Source organism: Pelobates fuscus, chromosome 3 (assembly GCF_036172605.1).
Source record: "Pelobates fuscus isolate aPelFus1 chromosome 3, aPelFus1.pri, whole genome shotgun sequence".
Classification (NCBI taxonomy): Eukaryota; Metazoa; Chordata; class Amphibia; order Anura; family Pelobatidae; genus Pelobates; species Pelobates fuscus.
Genome location: NC_086319.1, coordinates 369,394,997 through 369,419,200, shown reverse-complemented (window position 1 = coordinate 369,419,200; position 24,204 = coordinate 369,394,997). Strand labels below are relative to the sequence as shown.

Genomic DNA, 24,204 nt, shown 5'->3' with positions numbered 1-24,204 from the left:
TGACACTTGTTGGAAGGCATGTGAGTTTTATGTCTTAAGGTATCCTGTTTTTTTTTGTCGGGTTTTTTTTTTATTCTTTATTTTTGGAGTGCTTAGGTGTGGGGTGGTATGGGGATGGGAGGGGGTATAGGGGTGGGGATCGCCGCCGCACGCGACCCCAGCCAGAGGAGGGGGGGAGGGGTAGTCTTTATTGGTTGAAGGTGCGGTTGGGTGGTCCATTGTGGACGCCAGTGGGTCAGCTGGTTTGTTTAGGGTCTGGTCCCCCTATTTGTGCGAGTCTTACCAGGGTAGGGACGTGTCTCCTTCTAGCCAGGGGTCTGGTGGGGTATTTTTTAAATTTTATTTTTTTATTGTTTTTGTTGTGGGATTTTTTTTTTTATTTGTTTGATTCTTCCTCCGATTGTTTGAATTTAGTTTGACACAATATAAAGGACTCCACCCATAGCTTTATAGTACCATAACCTCCGCAATATACATAATGCTTCCAACCGAAAGCACAGCAAACCTTACATGTTTGCACAGACATGCATGTGTACCATTTAATACTTTATGCGTTTACGTCTACCAATCAGCAACATGTAAGGCTTTCATTCTCTCCCCATTCAGCTTTCTGCTAGTGTCTTGTAAATTCATATTCTGAATTAACTAAAGTCTCACCACCAGATATGTTTTGTAGTATTTTAATATTTTTACCTCTATGCTTAAAGGAACACCCCAGGCACCATAACAACTACAGTTTGCTGTAATGGTTATGGTGCCACGAGTGCCATGGCACATTCACCTCAATGTAAGGAATCAAACTATTTTAGAATAGTTAATTCTTACCTTGACTCCACTACTTACAACGGAGATCCAGAACCTCTCTATCTTAGCTGCGATTAGCTGGCGCTCTCAGCCAATGAGCTAATCCTTGCTGGGCTTAGCTCAGGAGAGCAAAAGAAGTTCCTCCAAATTGCCTGCCTTAATAAACATATGTGGTCACTGCAGTTGCCAAATACCAACACGTCATTTTTCTGTTGCTACTAGTTTGTAAATGAAGTCAAATCTGTTGCTGGCAGTGGAAGGGTTAATCATGGAAGCTCAGTGACTGAAGTACACAGCGCCACTTGGTTTGCGAGCATCTAATTGTTAGAAACTAAACAGGTTTACCGTTTACCTGCTCGTTTGTTCTCCATTAAAGGGACACTAGGTTGTGTCATCTTCCCCCAGCACAGACTTTGAGAAGCCTCTCTGCTGGGGCCTCTAACATTCTTGTGCTTCTCAAACAGCTGTAGTACAACTCATTGAGAAGGGAAAGGCAGGTATGAGGCTAGAGCAATGCACATTTCCATTACCTCTCTAGGGCTAACAGAACCAGAAGAAAATCTATTGCTTTCTATTGAAATCTGTAATTTTATAAGCTGCCATAAATATAACGGACTCCAGACACATGCTGAAGTGTTTGTGTCTGTAATGTTCATTAATATGTGTGTCATATAAGTGGACCCTTGCAATTCCAGTTGCAAAGTCTGCCCCATTCACTGTTTCTTCCATAAAGTACCTGCCCGCCTATTAGATTTATAGTTTGTGTCTATGGTTAAGAGTTTCACATTTTGAGATACTAATTTCCCACCTTCTGACTTATATTAATATGCTGTGCCTAAACATCATACATTACTAGGCTAAATAATACACATTAATATTTTTTGTATTTATTTTATTTTGTGGATGAAACTTCTTGAACTCTTTATTTTGAAATTAATTGATTCATTTTTGTTGGCAGGGTGTAGTTGGAGGGGTGACTGGGATCATCACCAAGCCTGTGGAAGGTAAACTGAACTTTTAGATTATAACCTTTGTGTGTTGCTCTGTGATTTTGACACTTTCTGTGTAACTTAAAACAAGTGTTTTTTTTTTATATAATGGACAGAAACAAAAATAACAAAACTAATTGGGTAGCAATGGATGTAATCAAACGTGGAGCAAAAAAAAGTTCAATCCATTAAAACAAGTCACTTGTGTTCTGTGGGTGCTCCTGTGGTGGAGGATCAGGGTCCTACTGAGGTCAACACTAGCGGTTCACATGCTGTGTCTACTTGGACCTACAGGACATCCTATCTGTTTTCCAGTCTCTCCTTTGGACGATGAACTATAAGATCCTTAAAGAGAAAGTAAATATATAAAAAAAGAAACACTAAAATTATAGTGGGGTGTCCAGAAGCTGCTATTAAGAATGTAAAGGAAATTAATAATATAATCTGCGAGAAGGAAAGAGCAGAAAAAATAAGCTCTAATGCAGTTTGAATATAGAAAAAACTAAACATATAGACATATAAAAACTACATGAGATAAATAAAAAATAAAAAACAAATGATCTGGTAAAATACATAAATAATAAAACTGCTAAACGAGAGACCATATTAAACACTAGACTAAAAAAGGTATAACAAAAATAGTATAAAATACGGTGGATAAGGAAATATATCTAAATACGTATAAATGTCAAACTTCCTGAATCATCAAGAAAGTCCCTTTAGAGTCCAAAATATATCAAACCAAGATTGGACGTTGTTGCTGCCAATAAGGCTGCAACAGCCAACAAGCCAGAGGTGAATGCTGCTGGACCCAAACCTGTTTGCTGAAATAATATAGTACTTCAAATACATTTTAACATGTAAGTACAAAAAAAAACAGTTATCGAATTCTAGAAAATGACTGTGTAATAATATGAATAACCACTAGGTGTCCTGAGCATAGTTTAAAATTATACTGGATGATTTATAGGAGAGTGATCAAATGTTGTGATAAAAGTATCCACTCGGTGGCCTTAGGTATAGCTGGAACGCACGCCAGCTTGGTTATCTGGGAGGACTGCAGCCCCCATCCCACACAGCCAACCCAAAGACCACAGAACCTGCATCCACACAGGGTTGTATACCCTAATTGGCTTTTAACCCATTATAAAATGTTAAGTGTTCTTAATCTTAATACTAAATAAAGTGTTCAATCCAACAGAAGGCATGATGCACTTTGTTTTTCGGTATTCTGAGGTCACCAAGTGGATTCTTTTGTTATAACATTTGATCAATCTCCTTTGTCACCCATTGTAATTTTAAGCTACACTTAGGACACCTAGTGGCTATTCATATTATTGCACATGGCCATTTTTTTTAATTGAGTAGATCACAGGTTCTTTGTACTTGTGGGACTTTCTTGATGATTCAGGAAGTTGGACTTTTATACATACTTAGATTTTCTTATCCAGCCAATTTTATTCTATATTTGTTATACTTATTTTAGTCCAGTGTTTTATATTGTCTCTCATTTAGGAGTTTTACCATTTAGGTACTCTACCATTTTATTAGATCATTTGTTTAGATTTTTTTTTTTTTTTTTTAATATTCTTTCTTTATTTTATATTTAAAATTGACAATATAGTCAGGAAAGTAATAACAGTAACATTTAGGCAATGGTAATGAACAGAGAACAGTTTGGCAGTTCCACGAGGCATTTGGTGTACAAGACAATCGTTATGCTTTTTTTCTTTTTTTTTTTTTCTCTTCTGCTTTCTCGTAGATTATATTTCCTTTACTTCCTAAATAGTAGCTTCTGGATATCCCACCATAATTTTTGTGGGTTTTTTTATGCTTACTTTCTCGTACATGGCTGGTGAATCCTCATCCAGTTGAGCACTATTTAGCATCTTACCTGTACACTCCCTCCACCTACCTGGCTTGTACACTCAGTTGCTACTAGGTTGCCCTCCCCTGTAATAGATTTTTGTTTACCTTAAAAAGAGAGGTCTGCGCAAGTGGTTGGTCATTTTCTGCAGCTGTTTGAGGTAAAGGGATGGTTAGAGGTTGCTTGTGTGCTTTCACATGATGCCCATGCATATAGAGTCACAATTCTCTTTCACAATAATGTTCAGCCAGGCTCTAGACTCCATGGAAAACACAGAGAAAGCACGTGAAACATGCTGTACGTCTGCCGCTTGACCTTCTTCATAGAGTTTTAATTGAGAAATTAGTAACTTGAACTTTCTCAACTTAGGCCAGGCTCCCATTTCAATCACAATGTATAGGTATCGCAAAGTCAACATGGGATTCTGTTTCTTTGCTTTCTCTATGCATTATTCTATCTGTAGTACTACAAATAAACAGCGTTCTGTATGGAGTTGTATTATGTTTTTCTATAAATTATTTCCTGAAAAGAGGAAGGAGATGCTAGGGCATCTATAATACCAACAATTTCTCCAAACTAAGAGTGTTTTTCGATTTCAGCTATACAGATGTGCTATTGAACATAGAACTTTCTCTACTGTATCACCCGTCCCTTGTCTTACAGAGCAGTAGTTTCCCCTTTACGACTAGATGTCATACCATTTCAAGACAGAAAAAGGGAATAGACAATCCCTGATAATGCCATCATATTCACATATAAATGTGCTATAAAGTTCACCACCATTCATGTCATCTGCCTGGTGCTCACTTACTAGTTGCTTATTTGTAACATTCATTCCTAAAGATTATTTTGAAGGTCCGGATGACCTCACTGTTTGTAAGTCCGGTGTAGAAATTAGAAGAATACAATAACTGCCACTACATATGTGAATAAAGGGGGCTCTCTGTGACAACTGAGACTATGATATGAATTACAACTGCTATTATTGTACTGCTCTGATATTATAAAAGATTAGGACATTCTCATTTGACGTACATGGTGGATGGGGTCTATATGTTTTCGGTAATATTCTGTATTTTCTTGGGTTTCCATAGGAGCAAAGAAGGAAGGGGCTGCTGGATTTTTCAAAGGCATAGGGAAAGGTCTTGTGGGAGTGGTTGCGAGACCTACAGGTGGCATCATTGATATGGCAAGCAGTACGTTCCAGGGTATACAAAGGTAAGAACCCTCCGTATCGGTTTCATCCTTTATTTTGTCTATAGGGATTTACATTTGATGTTTTTGTTGTGTTATATTAACTCATTTCATGTAATACAATTAATTACCAGCATCTGGTGCTCTAAAGTATACTTAGATTTCTATATACACATTTTATTTATTGGTCTTTACGAGGAGGTGAGGATGTCTGTGTTCTGGGAGTGGGTCTCAGAGTGGAATAATTCACCAGCTATACCCACTTGTTGGTCTTTGTTTTGATTTTTTTAGTAATTAATCTCATCCTAGATCATGGGCACTGATATTTTCTTTTTGAATCTCAGGGTGGCAGAATCTACAGAAGATGTGTCTCCATTACGACCGCCTAGATTTATTCATGAAGATGGCATAATCCGTCCATACAATCAGAATGAAGCTCAGGGTTTTAACTTGTTTGAGGTGAGTCTCTTGTCTGTTGTGTTTCTGTAAGGAAAGAATTATTTGTCCTATTTTCTTTTATGTATTGTCAGAGCATCTGGATAAATGACCCTCTCTAACTATGTAGTTATTAGGCAAAAGTTTGTTCTGTCCAGATCAAATCAATCGTCCGGAACTTACCTGCGGAATTATTTAATGAATAAGGACTCCGCAGGTAAGTTCCGGACGATTGTTTTGTCTGGGTGTGGGTTAAAAGGCATTTGATTTAGATGAACCGCCAAAACTAAATTTTGTCTAGAAGTTATACAGTACATATTAAGATATACAAGTACCTGGTGTATTTCAATTTTAACACTAAAGTTGGTTGGTTTTATTATTTTTTATTTATTTTAATAGACTGACATTCAATATGTTTAGGCTTATTAAACACCACTTCCAAAACCTATTGTAGACAGGTGTGTATTCCTTTTGCATTGCTCCAACACATGGAATGATGGTGATAATATTGATATTGTAATATTTTTGTGTCCACGTATGGGTCATTGATCATGAATACCAATGTCTTCAATTTGTGACTATATACTGATCAGCCACAACATTAAAAGCCACCTAATACAGCATGTAGGTCCCCCTTGTGCTGGCAAAACAGCTCTGATGCGTCAAGGCATGGACTCCACAAGATCTCTGAACTTGTCCTGTGGTATCTGGCACCAAGACATTAGCATAAGATCCTTAAAGTCCTGCAAGTTGTGAGGTGGAGCTCTATGAATCGGATTTGTTGAACAAGCACATCCCACAGATGCTAAATCGGATTGAGATCTGAAACATTTTAAGGCCAAGGCAACACCTTGAACACTTTGTCATATTCCTCAAACCATCCATTTTTTATTTTTTTTTGCAGTGTGGCAGGGTGCATTATCCTTCTGAAAAAGGCCACAGTCCGTTATAACACAAAAAAGGGCAAGTTCTTGATGCCATAACACTGTTACCATATGTCTAAAATCTGTTTGCACCAGCTGTTGTGGCAGTGCAAATCTGCTTGTATACTCTCTGCACGAATAAAATAAGGCATTTTCTCTATCAGGGAACACCATTGTCATGAAGGCGTGTACATGGTCTGCAACAATCTCTAGGTAGGTGGTACGTGTCCAAGTAACATCCATATGGATGCCAAGACCAGCAGAACATTTTCTCTGCCGGCCTGCTTTCTTCCCATAGTGCATCCTGCTGCCATCTGTTCACCATGTAAATGACGCACACATATTTGGCCATCCACCTGATCCAAAAGAACACATCATTCATCAGTCTAGTCCTTCCATTGCTCCATGGTCCAGTTCTGACACTCAAGCTTCCCATTGAAGGCACTTTGGGCAGTGGACAGGGATCATTATAGGCATTCTAACCGATCTGCAGCTATGCAGCCCCATACACGGCAAACTGTGATGCACTGTGTATTCTGACACCTTTCTATAATGGCCAGCATGAAGTTTTTTTTGTTTTTTTTTTTACGTTTAAAGCTGTTTATTGTACATGAGATATGGCAGTTTAGTACATGCGGTTTAGTAATTTTTGAAGGTGGGACACGCAGGTCCCGCGTTGTCGAGCGTTGCAAGCTTTTTTGCATCAGTAGTTTGCAATAGACAATTATGTGAGTTACATAAAGATTTAAAACTTAAACAAGTTCAACTTTTTCCCAACTGAGTGTCTCGTATGTCTGTTGTCGTTCCCATAGGTACCTAAAGCCTCTGTCGGCATTAAGTGTGTACGTCAATTGGTGGGTACCCAGGGGTCCCGTATTTATGGGTGTGGTTAATGTTGTTGAATATGTATTCCAGTGTATAAGTGTCTCTGTTGTGAGGGGCTGGGACGTCAATGTGCTTCATAGGTTTGGTGTCGGTTAGGTGCTCATCAGTTGTTTCTGTCGGCGTTGAGTGTTGATGGTGGGTGGTACATCGAACGTCATGTGTGAACGGTCGAGTTGCTAGTGTCTAGTCAATTACAGCGTTCCGTGGTCGGTCAGTAGAGGGGGGGTACGGAGGAGGGGGGGCGGGAAAGGTAGGGGGTAGGACGAGGGAGGGAGGGGGTGGTGGAGTGGTGTGGGCCCGCCCATCGGGGTTCATTCGCTTCTCCGTGCTCGGGGTGTGCTGGGTTCCAGCGGGTGGGGGTTTGTTCTTCCGGTTGCAGTGTTCATGTCTGTTGTGTTCGCGTGTTTGCCAGCATGAAGTTTTTCAGCAATTTGAGCTACTGTAGCTCCTCTGTGTGACCGGACCAGACTGGTTAGCCTTTGCTCCCAACATGCATCAGTGAGCCTTGGGCCACCATAACACTTACGCCGGTTCACCGGTTGTCCTTCCTTGCACCACTTTTGGAAGGTTCTAACCACTGCATAATGGTTAGACTTGCCATTTTGGAGATGCTCTGACCCAGTCAACTAGCCATCACTATTTGGCACTTGTCAAAGTCGATTAGATCTTTTCGCTTGCCCATTATTCCCGCTACCAACACATGAAATACTAAACCTTACTGTTCACTTGCTGCCCAATATATCTCACCCCTTGACAGTTGCCATTGTAACACTATAATCAATGTTATTTACTTCACCTGTCGGTGGGATTAATGATGTGTCTGATCAGTGTATGGATGTGGAGAGAGCCATGTACAATGTGTGCAATGTAATTTATGTACAGAAGTATCAAAATGACCGATATATCTTTCCATTTGCAATTCTATTCTTTGGAGATTCACTTACATAATATTTAATACTGATAATGTCCCGAGATGCTTACATATTGTTTGATACAGCAGCTAAAGAGGTAATACTCAGTCACTGAATGGACTATCTACTTTTACCGATTGCTAATCACGCTTAATGTGTGCAACTGTGTTTTTTGCAATTATTTTTTTAATTCTATATTTAAACTTCCCTCACCTCTTTTGCACTGTGCATGAGGAAATGGTTGCCTAACTCAATACGTTCTGTTCACAAAACTTTCTAACATTTGTTTCCTATCTTTCTTTCTTTGTTTCCCGCATACGCAGCAAGAATTGGAATGAAGGAGAGTAAAATGCATTTTTTTTTTCTTATCTTCATTCTTAGCCTCACAATTTCACATTATCCATGTGTATGAGGTGTTTCGGGCTAGGTCCTGGGGCTTTATGACCTGCAATCCTTTGATATCCTTTGATATCCTCTGATATTCCCATTATTTGATGTAGTCAAAGCTCAGTTTGTTCTGACGTGTAGAGCTATCAAACTGAGATATTCACATTCCACTTCTGACCTCTCTTGTAGCAAATGAACAATCCTATAACCAAGTTATTTACATTGTGTGATCGCTTGAAGCCACGTTTTAATTGGTTTAGGTTCGGTTTTCAAGTGTCACAGCATTGGTAACTGATATTTTATTTCTAAGCCTATCTGTCAGTATGGTTTTTGCAAACGTATATCACTCATCACATTTATACATAATTAAATCAAGCTTTACTTAAAGACTGAGATTTGAGTCTTTGTAAAACGTGTAAGGTTATTAGCAAACTATTGGCGCCATATAATAAAAATAATAAGCTGCTGCTGGGGCAGCTGACGGAAGCCAATGGCATAAACTGACAAACAGGGACAGGTTTAACAAAGGAAAAGTAATATTTCAGGATTTCAGCTTTGCCTTAGTATGTACGTGTGTGATCTACGTATGATAAATCAGTCTTTACTTTATCATAATGATAACTTAAAGTACTCTAAACAGATAAGAAAAAAATATATACTCTTACTACAAGCTAGACATGAAAGATACACTTACTTACTTTGCTCATTTATGTACTTTTTTAATTTGTGCCCATTTCTTTCTTTACTCATATAGCATCCCGATATCCATTCCGTATTGTGCCAATTCACCTTTCAAATATTAGTTGTGTTTTTTGTTTTGTTTTTTTATAAATAGAAAGAATATGGTGTTGTCTAACCTTTGAGATGCGAAAGGTTTCAATAGTATGTGTTCTGTATGTCTTGTGCAAATTAGATGTAGAGTATATTTCTCAATGCAGTAAAAATTCATTATGCAGAATTTAAAATAAGCACAGGTTAGTAGTGGAGTAATAAGTATCCGTTTCAAAGAGCACAAATCTGTCAAACTCTTTCGCTTGGATAGACCTCAAATTGCATAAAATAGTAGAGACTGCGTATTCCTGTCTCAAGCCTTTTTGGATGTCCAAACAAAATGCTGGTCTGTTGAAGTTTGCTCATGAGTTTGACACTGTTAGGTGGTCACTAGGTGTCCAATGAATAAACTGAGACAATTGATACTAAAGGCATGTCTAATATATCAGGGCATGTTAAAAGATGATACCAACTATGTTAAAGATTCTATGCAGTTTAGGAGTTAAAGCACTTTTGTTTCTGTCCATGCAGCCCTAGCCACACCTCCCATGGCTGCATGGAAAAAAGTTTTGTCTTCAATTAGATGTTAACTTACTTTAGATGTTTTTATCTCCTCCTCTGTGAATGTAACTTCACTCACTTACAGGTGGCTCCTGCAAGGTCTATCAAGCTATTAACAGTGCAGGAGATAACAAATTCTTTATTACCGTATATACCGTGTATACTCGAGTACCTAATTGTACCACAAAAAACTGGGAAAACTTATTGACTCGAGTATAAGCCTAGGGTGGGAAATGCAGCAGCTACTGGTAAATTTCTAAATAAAATTAGATCCCAATAAAATTACATTAATTGAATATTTATTTACAGTGTGTGTATATAATGAATGCAGTGTGTGTGTGTGTGTTTTTGTAGTGTGTGTATATAATGAATGCAATGTGTGTTTGTGTGTAGTGTGTGTGTATAATGAATGCAGAGTGTGTGTATATAATGAATGCAGAATGTGTGTGTGTTTGTGTGAATGCAGTGTATGTGTATGTGTGTGTGTATATATAATGAATGCAGAATGTGTGTGTGTTTGTGTGAATGCAGAATGTGTGTGTGTTTGTGTGAATGCAGAATGTGTGTGTGTGTGTATAATGAATGCAGTGTGTGTGTTTGTGTGAATGCAGTGTTTGTGCAGTGTGTGTAAACTGGGTGGGGAAGGGCATTTTTATTATTTTAATATTTTTATTGCTACCTGGCCAGGGAGGGGGGATATAACAGCCCCTGGTGGTCCAGTGGTATGTACTGAGCAGTGGGGGGGCCGGCAGCAAGCTGTTACTTACCTTTCCAGCAGCTCCCTTAATCTCCATGTGTAAATCTCGCGGTCTGCGTGCCGCGCGGAGTTTTGCCATGGTAACCCGTGGAAACACTCCGCGGGATTTGCAAGACTTGCAAGATTTACACTGGGAGATGAAGGGAGCTGCTGGGAAGGTAAGTAACAGCTTGCCGCCGGTCCCCCCCCAATGAGCCCGACGGTCCTGGTCTGTATTATGGCAATGTAAGTTGCCATAATACAGACTTTGACTCGAGTATATGCCGAGGGGGGCTTTTTCAGCATAAAAAATGTGCTGAAAAACTCTGCTTATACGAGTATATACAGTAAACAGATCTTGAATAAAGTATAAACATTCAAAACAGAGAATATGACAACACTGAGAATGGACAAAAGCTTAGAGAAAAACAGTAGCTTTCCCTTCGGTAAATCCCCACTCAAAATGGTTTGGGCTCACTTGTGCCATTACAGAGAATACACATTAGATGACTCTTTACAGGAAGTGTTTAGGAACGGTGTGCAAGTCACATGCAAGAATGTGTGACTAGGGCTGCATAAACAAAGTGATTTGACTCCTAAATGGCAGAGAATTGAGCAATGACTGCAGGGGCATGATCTATACTCCAAAATGGTTTCATTAAGCTAAAGATGTTTTGGTGACTATAGTGTCCCTTTAAATGTAGAAACCTTGCAACTAGACGCCGCCATCTTAGCTTTCTGTCAATCCCGGTTATCAGCCTTGTCCTTTACACCTTGGCAGTTAGCCTAGATAAGCATAGAGAGAAGGAACCGGTGTTTGCCTTGCCTGGTCTTGCCTTGTTTTGTCTGAATTAAATTATGAAATAATTTGTTAAATATTTCATATACATTTAAAAAAATAAAAATAAATTGAGCCTCATATGAAAAAGATTAAATATGTACTACATGCACATGATCAGTGCAGCACAATACTGTGCTATGGTGTCTAGCATGCGTTAGCACTCCCTCCTTACAAGCTGCTTTTAGTCCACAGGTCCTGTGTTCGCGCAATAAAATATGCTTAGCACCTTCAGTCTAGCTCACTGCAGAGAGCTTCCCACAGCACATAGTGTGCCTTTTAGGAGCTTTTAAATGTTTTTTGGTAGGTGGTGTATACTCCAGAGAAGTAAACTTTCCCCTTTAAAAACTAGAATAAATCCAAAAATAGAGACTGTTCCCCTTCCTGGAGTTCAGACATCATTGGTAGATACAGGGTCTTCAATATTTGTGTCACTGGTGCTTTGCTAAAAATGGAAAGGGCTGAGATATTAAAAAATAGTAAAAAAATTAATAAAAATTGAAGACATTCTGAGAACAGGATTAGTTATACATCTTTGTTAAAGCATCTGACCTCCGTACCCTGCATAAAGTCATTACTGTGACATTATTCTTTGTTTAAACTGCCTACAGCAGTATGTAGTCTTTAATGAAATAGCCACACAAATGTGTTTTTTTAATGGATAAAACTATCAAAGTGATATTTTGGTAGATATTCTTTCTAGCCTACGAGTATGAGGTTTCCTTGACAGGGTAAACTGCTGTGGATTAAATAGAGCTTTTCTATAAGGTGCTTGTGCCATCAAGATTGGAAGATGTTAAAGACCTTTTCTCTGATCTGTGTGCAGAGTGTGAACTGCCCAATTCTTCTATCTTTGCAGCATTTGGATAGTAATATGCACAGATTTCCTGACACATTGTTCATTGTCCATTTAGAGAGTTACTCCACGCTTCATACACCAGCTGTAGTGGTTATGATGCCAGGAGTATTCTGGCTCTGTTCAGGGCAATCTGTATTGCAACGGTTTAATCTCCTACCTGAGTCCGCAACGAGGGTCCTCTATGGCTGGTGACAAGCATCCGGCTTTTGCAGAGCTGCAGCAGCATGATGCCGAACCAACCGGCCATTCATGGGGTGATCGATCTCTGCCGATATTCTGTGCCAAGAAATGTGCACAACATTGACAGCCTGAAACTCTTGTTCTGGAATTTCTAGAATTTCTACAGTGTGTCTAAAACTGTGAACCAACAACTGTAATGGGCTGTGTGCACTGGCAGTACACTTGCAACCTATCTGTGCGTCCAGGCCTGAATACAGCTGTTCTCTCCCCGTATCTGAGCTACAGACAAGGAGATGGGTTCCAGGTGAGAGTATGGCAGGGAGGGCACCCATAACCACTACAATAAGCTCTAGCAGTGGTGATGTTCCATTGGGATTTTTTGAAGGTGTCCTATTACCATGGACAGGTAGTAAATACTTAAAGGCATAGTTTGGCATTGCTGGACGATCATGATAGTGGTTGTTTAAATGCATATTTTATATTAAGTCCTAAAAAATGATAGTGTGATTTATGTGTAGCAGATAGTACAAGCTACATCTGTTCATCTACAGCCTTCACGTAATCATATTCAAGATCCAGGTGACTTAGAATCCCCCTCTTTCTCCATATGACCATCCTGCATTCTTAAAAAAATAAATCCAAATTCTGTAACAAGCCCTCCATGTTTAGAAAGGGGACACCGTGCATGACAATTGTGCAGTATAGGCTGCATCTCCGTAACATTTTTCTGAACGTAAATATATTGACCCTTAAATATCATAAAGCTCAGGATGCTTCCACAAATTATACAGTATGTAAAATATAATGAACTGTCTACTTTTCACGGGTTTAAAAAGGACCATTTTGTTTTTTTAGGTAGTGCAATGTTCTGTTTACAATTCAATGTGATGTGGTAACCTTTAAGTGCAGTTATTTTTATTAATCTCTTATAGTGAACGCCTGTTAAATCTTATTGACAATATATTGAGTTCTGAAAAAGTACAATATTGGTATCATAATGTTTAATTGAATTTTATGCATTAATGTCTGTTTGTATTCTGTCTTTGGAGCAATAAATAGATTTCTTTTCACTGTATCTTACCCGTAGTTTGTATTTTTATTAGTACGTGTTATTTATATCAATAAATTATTGTGTTTTATAATGTGAGTAGGATTTTCAAGCAATGTTTATAACCATCATCTTAGTATGGATTAGGGAAATGTATTGAGGGACACTCCAGACCCCACAAGTATGTTGTCTTTTTTTTTTTTTTTCATTTTAGAAAAAGTTCAGATTTCAATAGAAAATGGCACCTTTATAAATTAACTTTGTCACACTCCCATGGCTGTCAATCAGATAACCAGTCATGTTACTTCCTGGTTTGTTTGGCTCTGTGGAGTTTAATTCCAGAGCACCTGCATATGAAAGTCTGTGATTGGAAAGCCACAGAAAGTCTGGGCGGAGTTAGGAGAAGCCTTGCAAAGGCTGCAAACATGAGATCTGCAGTGTGACAGAGCTCCCTGTACCTCCGCCAAGCTCGCTCCCTAGCAGGAACCGCGCTTCAGCCCCAGTCACCGCAAATTGACTGGGGCCCTTCTTGAGCTTTTCTAACCAACAAGCTTGCAGCTTTACTTCCACTGTAGCTCTGCTTACAGTGTTTGCTATAGCCTTTACAAAGGCACTTGCTGCTCGCAGACCTAACTCTCTTGATTTATCCCAGGGCTAGAGGGATCCTGCAACCAGCCAACAGGTCCAAAGACTCTGTTACTGGGATCCCTAAATATCCACACAGGAGGAAAAGGAACTAACTTATAATACTTTATTTTACTTGGGACTAGCCCATACGTTCGTTACATAAAACTTGCCGTGACACACTAAATAAAATACAAATAACCAAACCATGTCCGAAAATATACAGGACATTAAAATCGCATATTAACATATTCATAAAAGGATGGGGAAGACAATAACCAACACAAAATATCTCTCCTGCTTGCAGAATTAGCAATATGCAAACGAGCAATAATCTAATGTAATAATCTAATTTGCATTCTAGCCTATTTCTCTTTTTGGTGTGAATAGTAGTGTATTTGAAGTTTGAACATTCTCAGCCTATCACTGGCCTCATACTCTGGCATCTGGAAACAAGAAAATAAGGAGGCAGTGGTGTCGGAGCCGAAAAACCCCAAATCCGAACAAAAACTCCAAATATAATTCAAAGAGCCTCCAACCTAGTGAAGACTAAGGCCAACTGACCAGCAGAATAAAAGAGTAGAACCATGCACATAAAGTCTCCTTTTGTAGCGAAAGTTGTACGGTACTGTCTGACTAAGTCTGCATGAATTATCTTTATGTTCAAGGTCCTGCTCTTTTATTCCAGTAGCCAGACCACAAACGTTGAAGTAAAACCATTGGGGAAACGGTTTAACCTCTGAAGGTAAAACGGTGTCCAGACACTCCTACCCCCCTAGCAGCTTCAATGAGCTGAATTTATTATAGGGATGAGACTGTTCTTTTAAATCACGACAAGTGTTTTGCCACATTGTTACTCTGTTTGTAAACTATATTGATGCTTACTAAACATAGAAACCTAGAATGTGACGGCAGATAAGAACCATCTAGTCTGCCCAATATTTCAAAAGACTTTTAATTAGATAGGCCCATCTAGTCTGCCCAATATTTCAAAAGACTTTTAATTAGTCTACTAGACAGCCACTAGAGGTCACTTCCTGCTCTATAGCACAGATAATCTGTGCTAGAGCGTCGCTGGACGTCCTCACGCTGTGTGAGGACCTCCAGTGTCGCTCATTTCCCCATAGGAAAGCATTGAAATTATTTTTCAATGCTTTCCTATGGGGTGCGCTAATGCGCATGCGCGGCATTGCCGCGCATGCGCATTAGGTCTCCTCGGCCGGTGGGCGGGATCAGTCTCGCCCACCGGCCGACGCAATGAAGAGGAGGAGCGGCGCGGAGGAGGAGACAGCGGCGAAGGACATCGCCGCTGCCTCAGGTAAGTGACTGAAGGGGTTTTTACCCCTTCAGTAACCGGGGATTGGGGGGTGGGAGGGAGAGGGACCCTCCAGTGCCAGGAAAACGGATCGTTTTCCTGGCACTGGAGATTCCCTTTAAGTCTAGGATAGCCTTATGCCTATCCCACACTTGCTTAAACTTCCTCACTGTGTTAACCTCTACCACTTCAGCTGGAAGGCTATTCCATGTATCCACTACCCTCTCAGTAAAGTAATACTTCCTGATATTATTTTTAAACCTTTGTCCCTCTAATTTAAGACTGTCCTCTTGTTGTGATAGTTTTTCTTCTTTTAAATATAGTCTCCTACTTTACTGTGTTGATTCCCTTTATGTATTTAAATGTTTCTATCATATCCCCCCTGTCTCGTCTTTCCTCCAAGCTATACATGTTAAGATCCTTTAACCTTTCCTGGTAAGTTTTATCCTGCAATCCATGAACCAGTTTAGTAGCCCTTCTCTGAACTCTCTCTAAGGTATCAATATCCTTCTGAAGATACGGTCTCCAGTACTGCGTACAATACTCCAAGTGAGGTCTCACCAGTGTTCTGTACAATGGCATGAGCACTTCCCTCTTTCTACTGTTAAAATAGCGTTCACAATTACGGGGACTCGGTATTCTCATGACATGCAAAATGTTGAGTTAAAATACAGTCATTTTAGTGTTAACTCGTGTTGTTAATATATAATTAAATTATATTTGCCGTTTCACTTGAATTCTTTGTAATATGTCTGCTGAAGAACGAGATGGGTTTCACACCTTGCATTATAAACGTGTTTCATAAACTTTCATTTCATTCTCTCTAGTATTGGTAAAATGCTGCAAGAAATACTTTTCAGCTTTGAAATACAATAACATGGTCAACTTTTATTTTAATTTCTAGTTAAAAAAAAGTTATTTTTTATTTTTACTTTTCTACCACTTTTATTGGACAATGTGGAATTATGTTTAATTAAGGTAAGAAACCTTTGGGTTTAACTATAAATATATAGTAAATATAATGTTATTTCCACCAATATCTCACTATGTTTACTTCCTCTGATTTAGAATTCCAATATCCAAAAAGTGGATGGAGAAATTTACAGATATTCCTGTTTCCTAAACCAGAACAAGAAAGTCAACTTGGTGGTAACCAACAAGTATGTAAGGCACCAAATGATATTTTTTGTTTGCATTAACACATACTTTTGGCTAGATATTGTATGATGGTAAATGTAGATTTGTATCCAAAATCTTGCAAGGCCTCTTTAAAAAAAATTAAAAAACATTGAAAAAATAATTTGTTCACTGGAAATCTGTGGCAGAATAGCCAAAAGACCGCAAAATAATTAATGGGTGAATAATACTTAGAGAGGTGGTCATGGATTTTACAAAGCTTCACATAAATGTTTGAAGTTATGCTGCATAAGTTGTACATTGTGATAAAGGCTGAATTAGTTCCTTAACCCTAATGCATAACTTTACACTTATATGTGTTGAATTTCATACCTCAATTACAAAACAAAATTTTAAAAAAAAAAGTGCGCTAAACCAATTGACTGCTCAATGCCTTTACAATTTCAAAAATGTATTTAGCACCAACATCTTGCAGCATTATACAATAGTTAACCAAGACAAACGATTCTAACAAAACTAGTATGACATACAGGAGCAATAGTTGACGAGAGCCAAACAAACTTTCAATCTGTAGCCCATCAGAATACATTACGCTTTGTTGTGACTAAAAAATACATGGGTAAGGATACATTAATGGCACCCCTCAGTCTGATGTAAAGGAAAGACTTCATGGGAATATACAAGTGAAATAGACTTGTTCTCTGACTTTGACAAACTCCTATAAACCAGCCAGTCTAAATCAACACAATCCACTGAAATCCTCCCAGAAATCGCATTAAAGGAAACCTCTGTTGATAAATCCATAACCTAGTTGTCCTGTACCTTATTTCATCTGAGCCACACATGACTCTATATGATGACTGGATGGTAATTAGTCATTCGGAAGATATTGATTGCCCAACTCTACTTTTTTGTTTCCTATTTTGTGGCATTTAAGTTTGAACCATAGCTGCCTCCCCCCTATTCTGTTCTTTATCTTCCCTTATATTTAAAGCTCAAATACAAGTTCCTCTGTTTTGGGTTTGTAACCCCATTCCTCTCCCATTGTAGAGAATCCTAAAACCTGTGTCTTTTATCATGTTATGTTTTAAGGGTATCAGAGAAACAAATGTCTGTTACCTGTTAATATATCCTCCCCAATACTTATTGTCTATTGTATCCTTCTACTCCTTTTTATGACATATTTCTTTATACTGGCGTCTGGTCCGTGTCAGAGGCTTCCGTACACCATAGCTAAAACAACAAGCTTGCATGTTCATATAACTAGTATAAAATTCAAACATGATTTATAATGCCTAATTCATTGTGTATAAATGGCTGTTTCACTGTTTATTTCTTTCCCAAACCAGGAGAATTATGTGTGTGAAGGAAGTGGAGATTCTAGGCCATAGATCTATAGATTGGGACTACGCATTTGAAGAATTTGTCTATCCACCAACTGTGGACGAAAATGTACTAAACCTGACTGTAAAGGTGTGTACTATACTTCCTTTTTTTTTTTTTTTTTTTTTACATAATTGGTTAGTTTCCAGCTATAGTGGTCTCTCTGTTTCTATTGCAAAGCTACAGTGTGCACAGCAAAATGTACATCAGACTACTTGTTAGATTTACTCAGTGAATTGAATCCAAATAGCAAAATGGTGGCTATATCACGGATTGCTGCTAAATGTTCAGCGCAGTTCTATTGCACCTATTACGTTATACCATTATTGTTCATAGAATGGGTTGGCTTTCAGAATATGTACAGACCACTTTTAAGACTTTGCCAGCACCCAAAGCCCCCACTCCCTCTGCTGCCTCCACGATAACGAGGATTTTCACTTATGTGTGTGGTACTAATTATCCATCCAAATTTGGATGACTGAGCGAGTGCTAGCCCAGAATTTGCAGCTTATTGTTGCCTTTCAAATTTGGGCGGTTTTTAAACAGATGATACTTAACATTCAGTATTATCTTGATTGAAGCAGAGGGACAAGGTTTTGGGTCTTTGGAGACTCCCTGTTTTTGTCGAACCAGTCAAAGTCAAATTGACAAGTATGGGATGGACTGCACTGAAAGACTGATTGTACGATAGTCACCAGACTTTGTACAAACAGAAAAAACTCTTAGGACGAATTGAATATGGTTATTAAATCAACTGGCCTTTTCTGAACTTCATTGAATTATTTTTTTAGTAATTTTTTTTTAAAGATCTTAATTTTTAAACTCTCATCCTAAGTGATATATCTGTATATTAAATTAGCAGCAGCAGGCAGGGGCTTCTAAATTCGATATAAACTTATCCTGCAATAATTCCTGGTCTTTCTACGGCCCGCTCTCCCCTCCCCAATACATTCTAGTATCATTTTTCCTTTGTTTGACTTTGATGTAATTTTCTTCTTACAAAGAAATCTGCTCAGTATTTTCAGATTTTGCTTTTCACACACTTTCCTTTCTCTTCTCTTTTTGAATTCTATTGTGTAAGAATCCATTTTTTTTTTTTTAAACCTGTGTGTGATTTGTATTTTCTTTTTAGATTTGTCTAGGCCTATCAAGTCATACCATTTTCTTTTCTTTGTAGGATCACAGTATTTTCCAGAAAAAAAGCCATACGAGCCAAGAGATCCTAAAAAGGATTCCTCTTCAAAACCAAACCATGGCTAAGGTCAGTCAGTCGCCGAACATCAATGAAAAGAGCGCTGTATTCTCAAATAATGGTCAGATTTCAAACAGGAGTCAACTACAAGTACATGGCAAAATCAGAATCTGGGAACACATCGACAATTTTCTAATTTGTGACTGAGCTTGCCCATCTTCCCATCATACTCTCATACTTTAACTTCGAAATAATTCCAATACTAAACATTTCTAAAAAAGTAAACTTCTCTGATTATATTCTATACCTATTTTAATTTCAATATATGATTTTAAAACCGTGATTTGACGCACATATTTTTACATGGTCCATCTTTGTAATATGACCCGCTATTTCAGATTCTGCTTTTGACCGTTTTGTTTTTCTATTGTTTTATTTCAGAAAGTTCTAAGTGTGATAGATGAGGCCCGTGTATCATGGCGACAGCAAACACTGGTGAGGAAGCCATCAGAGCGGTTTATCAAGCAATACCAGCGTTCGTTTTCAGACAGTTTCCAATCTGTAGACAGAAAGTAATATTTCCCTGCATCCTAAAGCATTTCATTAAACCATAAATATGTGTCTGCCATAGAAAGGTCAAAGGTATCTTGTGTGAACTGCAGGGTCTCTCTTTGACGTTTGCATATGGAACCCAGCTTCTGATTAATATACAATATGAGAACCTATCCTCTCTGTGCACTGGTATTATCCAATCAAGGTAAAACCCTAAGTGTTTGTGTTATTCTTTTTTTTTATTTTCATGACACACTTGTATAATGTGCAATATACATGCGCGAGTACCACTTATCTTGAACACTTTCAAAGTCATAAATGTTACATAGGGGTAACTGTTTAAATGAAGGAAACTTTTGCTATGTTGTAAAACAGAAATCTTTATTAATAAAAATATATAAATAAAATTCTTATTTCATAGATGTGCATTTGGTGGAGGTCTTTTTTTCTTTTTTTTTACAATGCATTCGTGAAAGATGGGTACCCATTTAATTGTTGAGATAATCAGTTTGTTTTACAATAGTACCAGTTTTACATGTTTTCCTATATCAAACCGTACATAAACAACAAATTGTATTGTAATAATGACAGCACGAAAACTTTCAATTCCTCTTCATAGGTCGTGATCTTGCTCACAAAGCCCTCCACAATTCCTCATTCACATACATTTCTGTCCTGATCACTAAATGATTACCCCAATGTTTAAATGTTTATCCCAACCAAGTCTCTTGCCATGTTTTCCTTGGTCATCCTACAAGTCTGTACCCACGCTGTACCAGCAATTCTTTTTGCTGAAATGGCATTTTTTCTCGTGCCACTATAATAGCAGAACTGTGCCTATCAGGTTACTGTGTGTTGTATGGAAATCTAAACAAACGTTTGTGTTCTGAAAGGTCAGAATCAATTAGTTCTAGAAAGTGACCCTTTGTATACTAATCATGCTGTTGCTTTAAGGAGAATTCTGTACATATTCCATTAGCCCCTAAGCTGTAGGGAGTGTGCCAACATGGTTGGAGTGCATTGGCCGATAGGGCGCTAAGACCAAGGTTTTGGAGCTGCAAGAGATCTCATTACATGCATGCAGCTATGGATCAGCTTGGGAGATCAGAGTAACTCCACACCTGATCTAGAATAATTTATTTTAATTTAAGAGTGCAGAGTGAGTGTTCAGCAGCAACAGTAGTTGCAGGAGGTACTTGTCCACAGGTATGTATTCTCGTCGAATGCTCGCCGTATTCCCTGCTGCGGGTTTTTCGTTTTACACCAGATCTGGACTTTGGAAATAAAAGCAAAGCCAGGCCTCATCACTAGGGATTTTGGGGACATACAGGTGATATGCGAAAAATTAGAATATCGTGCAAAAGTTCATTTATTTCAGTAATGTAACGTAAAAGGGGAAACTAATATATGAGATATACGCATAACATGCAAAGCAAGATAGTTCAAGCGATGATTATGGGTTACAGCTCATGAAAACTCCAAATCCACAATCTCAGTAAATTAGAATATTCCATGCAATCAATAAAACAAGGAATGTACATAGAACAATACCGGACCTCTGAAAAGTATAAGCATGCATATGAACTCAGTACTTGGTTTGGGCCCCTTTTGCAGCAATTACTGCCTCAATGCGGCGTGGCATGGAAGCTATCAGCCTGTGGCACTGCTGAGGTGTTTGGTAGACCAGGATGCTCCAATAGCTGCCTTCAGCTCTTCTGCATTGTTCGGTCTCATGTCTCTCATCTTTCTCTTGGCAATGCATAGATTCTCTACGGGGTTCAGGTCAGGCAAGTTTGCTGGCCAATCAAGCACAGTAATCCCAAGGTCATTGAACCAGGTTTTTGTGCTTTTGGCAGTGTGAACAGGTGCCAAGTCCTGCTGGAAAATGAAGCATCCCCATAAAGCTCGTCTGCAGAAGGAAGCCTGAAGTGCTCCAAAATCTCCTGGTAGACGGCTGCATTGACCCTCGACTTAATAAAGCACTGTGGACCAACACCAGCAGATGACATGGCTCCCCAAATCAACACATACTGTGAAAACTTCACACTGGACTTGCAGTGTGTGCCTCTCCATTCTTCCTCCAAACACTGGGTCCTTGGTTTCCAAATGAGATGCAAAAGTTGCTCTCATCCGAAAAGAGGACTTTGGAGTGGAGGGGGCGTGGTTTGCAGCCGGAGCAAGATGGACGTTTCCAAGTGAAGCTCCGCTGGGACCACGAGGCCAATAGCTAACTTTAGCGAATAAACACTGACCTAACCTGGGAAATATACAGGGGAACCGACATGGATAAACGGGCTCCGAAGAAACGGCCTAAAAAGCCGGCGGAACAGGGCACTACTGTGTCCAAAATGTTCGCGGCTTCCCGCGCCATGCGATCTACCCCTCAAGATGGCGGACGGGAGAGCCCGCGAGTGCCGCCCTCACCTCCCAGCCCTGGCGTGGTGGCATCATCGGAGGTATCAGAGACGAACACCGCACAGATCTTGGCAAATTTGGCGGAGGTACGCTGCTACCTAGCCACCGAGATCGCGAGGAACACAAAGGAAGTGAAGGCAGAAATCCAGGCCTTGGGCGTGAGGACGGCAGAGCTTGAACAGCGGGTGGAGTCCACAGTGGTGGCTCACAACACTGCTACAACGCATATTAACAGATTGTCCTCGAGGCTCATGATGGTGACCACCCTGGATGATATGGGGAATAGATCCCGACGGAACAATGTTCGGCTGCGGGTTCTACCTGAGAGGGAAGGAGAGGGATCCCTGATGGTGGTGGTAACTGCTATTTTGAAACCACGTCTCCCTGAGGTACCTGAACCCCAATGGCACATTGAAAGAGCCCACAGGGCACTCAGACAGAAACGGACAGAGGATAAGCGCCCTAGGGACATTATAATCAAATTCCTCTACTTTCAGACGAAGGAAGCCCTCATGAAGCGTACCCGGGAGGGCCCAATTAAATATGGTGACATTGAACTTACTCTGTTCCAGGATTTAACACCGGCGACCCTTCAGAAACGGAGATTGTGGCGTCCGGTGACAGAACTTCTGCAGAAGCACAGGTGCGGTACGCGTGGGGTTTCCCCTTTCGGCTGCTCGCGTTCCAGGACGGGCGCACTAGGACCCTGCAAGTAGATGGCGATCCGGTGGAGTTCCTGCGAAGCTTGGGGATCCAGGATACTATCGAGATGACGGCGCTCCCCCCGGCGGCAGAGGAGCTCCAACCCCTCCCGCGTGAGTGCTATGAGGCCCGGGTGGATTAGCTGGTGGAGTGGCGATCCCAGTTGAAACGGGAGCAGGGACGGGTATGTGAACGGCTGTTGGGTGGGCTGATGCGGGGGCCCAGTTCCACCCAGGGGTAACCCTACCGGACGGGGAGCTGGGATTCAGCTGAGGGAGTTGATCGGGTTTGTTCTCGGGGTAAGCAGGTGGGGAGCTTCAGGGGTCTGTGAACCCTTCTTGGGCGGGCTAGGGTTGCATTATCCTGTTCCCTGTTACCTGTTTTGGGGGGTGGGGTTTGATAGTCTTTGGACACTGCAATGCTCATTTCCCCCATTTTTTCTTAATGTTGGTGCGAGATGTGGGGATCCCTCGGCGTATAGCCCTCGGTCCCTCTGGGCTGCCCCCATGTTTGAGGGCTTGGGAGGTTCGTGCGGACTGAGACTCCTCACTTTTTACGTTCGGTTACATATGCTTCCATGTATCTATGTCTACTGTATAAACGTGTTTTTCGCATTCAAACCTGTATAAGTGGGGAATTAGCTGGTATGGGGGCTAATGACTGGGTTGCCGCGAGCTGTTGCCCGCAGCCTGGCCGCAGATTAGCATTTACACACTTGGAGGGGTTCCCCATAGTTTAGCCGACGTATGATCTAATTGGGGATGGAGCGGTAGGGAGCCCAGGTCGGGGGTGGGGAAGCTGTGACTGGGGTCAGACCCGTTAGTATTGGCTTGTTTTTCAATTTTCAGAGGGGGGAGGGGTGGAAGTTTGCGGCCCTGATTGTTATAACAAGGGAGGCCTCTGGGGGGCGATAATTCCTTTTAGGTTCTCCGGGTGGGCGACTGGCGGGCCCTCTTGAATCGCCGTTGGCAGGGTCATAAAGTGCTCCCTCCCTTACGGATATACCCACACGTGAACACATGATTGCCTCTATGCTTCCTACCTAAAAAGTTTGACTGTAAAGTGAACTCTTACTGGGATTCATTGTCATGTTGTTAGCATAATGTTTAAACCGTTTAACATTGAAGGGATCAGACTACAAGGGGGGTTAGAAATCTTTAGAAATTAAAAAAAAAAAAGTGTCTTTAACCCCTTGAGGTCCAAAACTTCTGTTGAGTGTCCTTAAGGGGTTAAATAAATCTCAAGCATGTAGCAAATGGTTGTAGGTCATTGGCGTTTATATTATATTATATGAATAATCGCACTTTGTCAAGCTGTTGCTGCTGCTTATTTGCAAGTTATAGCCATGCGGGGCATAGTATTTATTCATTGTTTCAGTTGGCACTGGAATAGTGCTCACATTGGCTGGTCCATGTCCCCCAAACCCCTTGGCTCTTTTGAAGTACTGGGGGCGACGGGACATCTACCCCAATCGTGCCTGGCTAAAGGTAAGACCA

At 40.1% G+C, this 24,204-nt stretch overlaps 1 protein-coding gene across 3 annotated transcripts in view; it reads left to right on the top strand.

Moving 5' to 3' along the window:
• VPS13C (vacuolar protein sorting 13 homolog C) overlaps positions 1 to 19,998 on the top strand; it is a 168,624-nt gene extending 148,626 nt beyond the window's left edge. For 2 of the 3 annotated variants that reach the window (XM_063449388.1, XM_063449387.1), the window contains 7 exons: positions 1,763 to 1,808; positions 4,755 to 4,878; positions 5,199 to 5,313; positions 16,396 to 16,487; positions 17,814 to 17,937; positions 19,025 to 19,108; positions 19,481 to 19,998. In XM_063449388.1, coding sequence (XP_063305458.1) covers positions 1,763 to 1,808; positions 4,755 to 4,878; positions 5,199 to 5,313; positions 16,396 to 16,487; positions 17,814 to 17,937; positions 19,025 to 19,108; positions 19,481 to 19,615 — 720 coding nt within the window. In that variant the 3' untranslated portion in view covers positions 19,616 to 19,998. Of the gene's footprint in view, positions 1 to 1,762; positions 1,809 to 4,754; positions 4,879 to 5,198; positions 5,314 to 8,331; positions 8,526 to 16,395; positions 16,488 to 17,813; positions 17,938 to 19,024; positions 19,109 to 19,480 lie in introns of those variants that run through there. The other variant, XM_063449389.1, reaches the window with a different exon arrangement.
• The last annotated feature ends 4,206 nt before the right edge of the window (positions 19,999 to 24,204 follow it).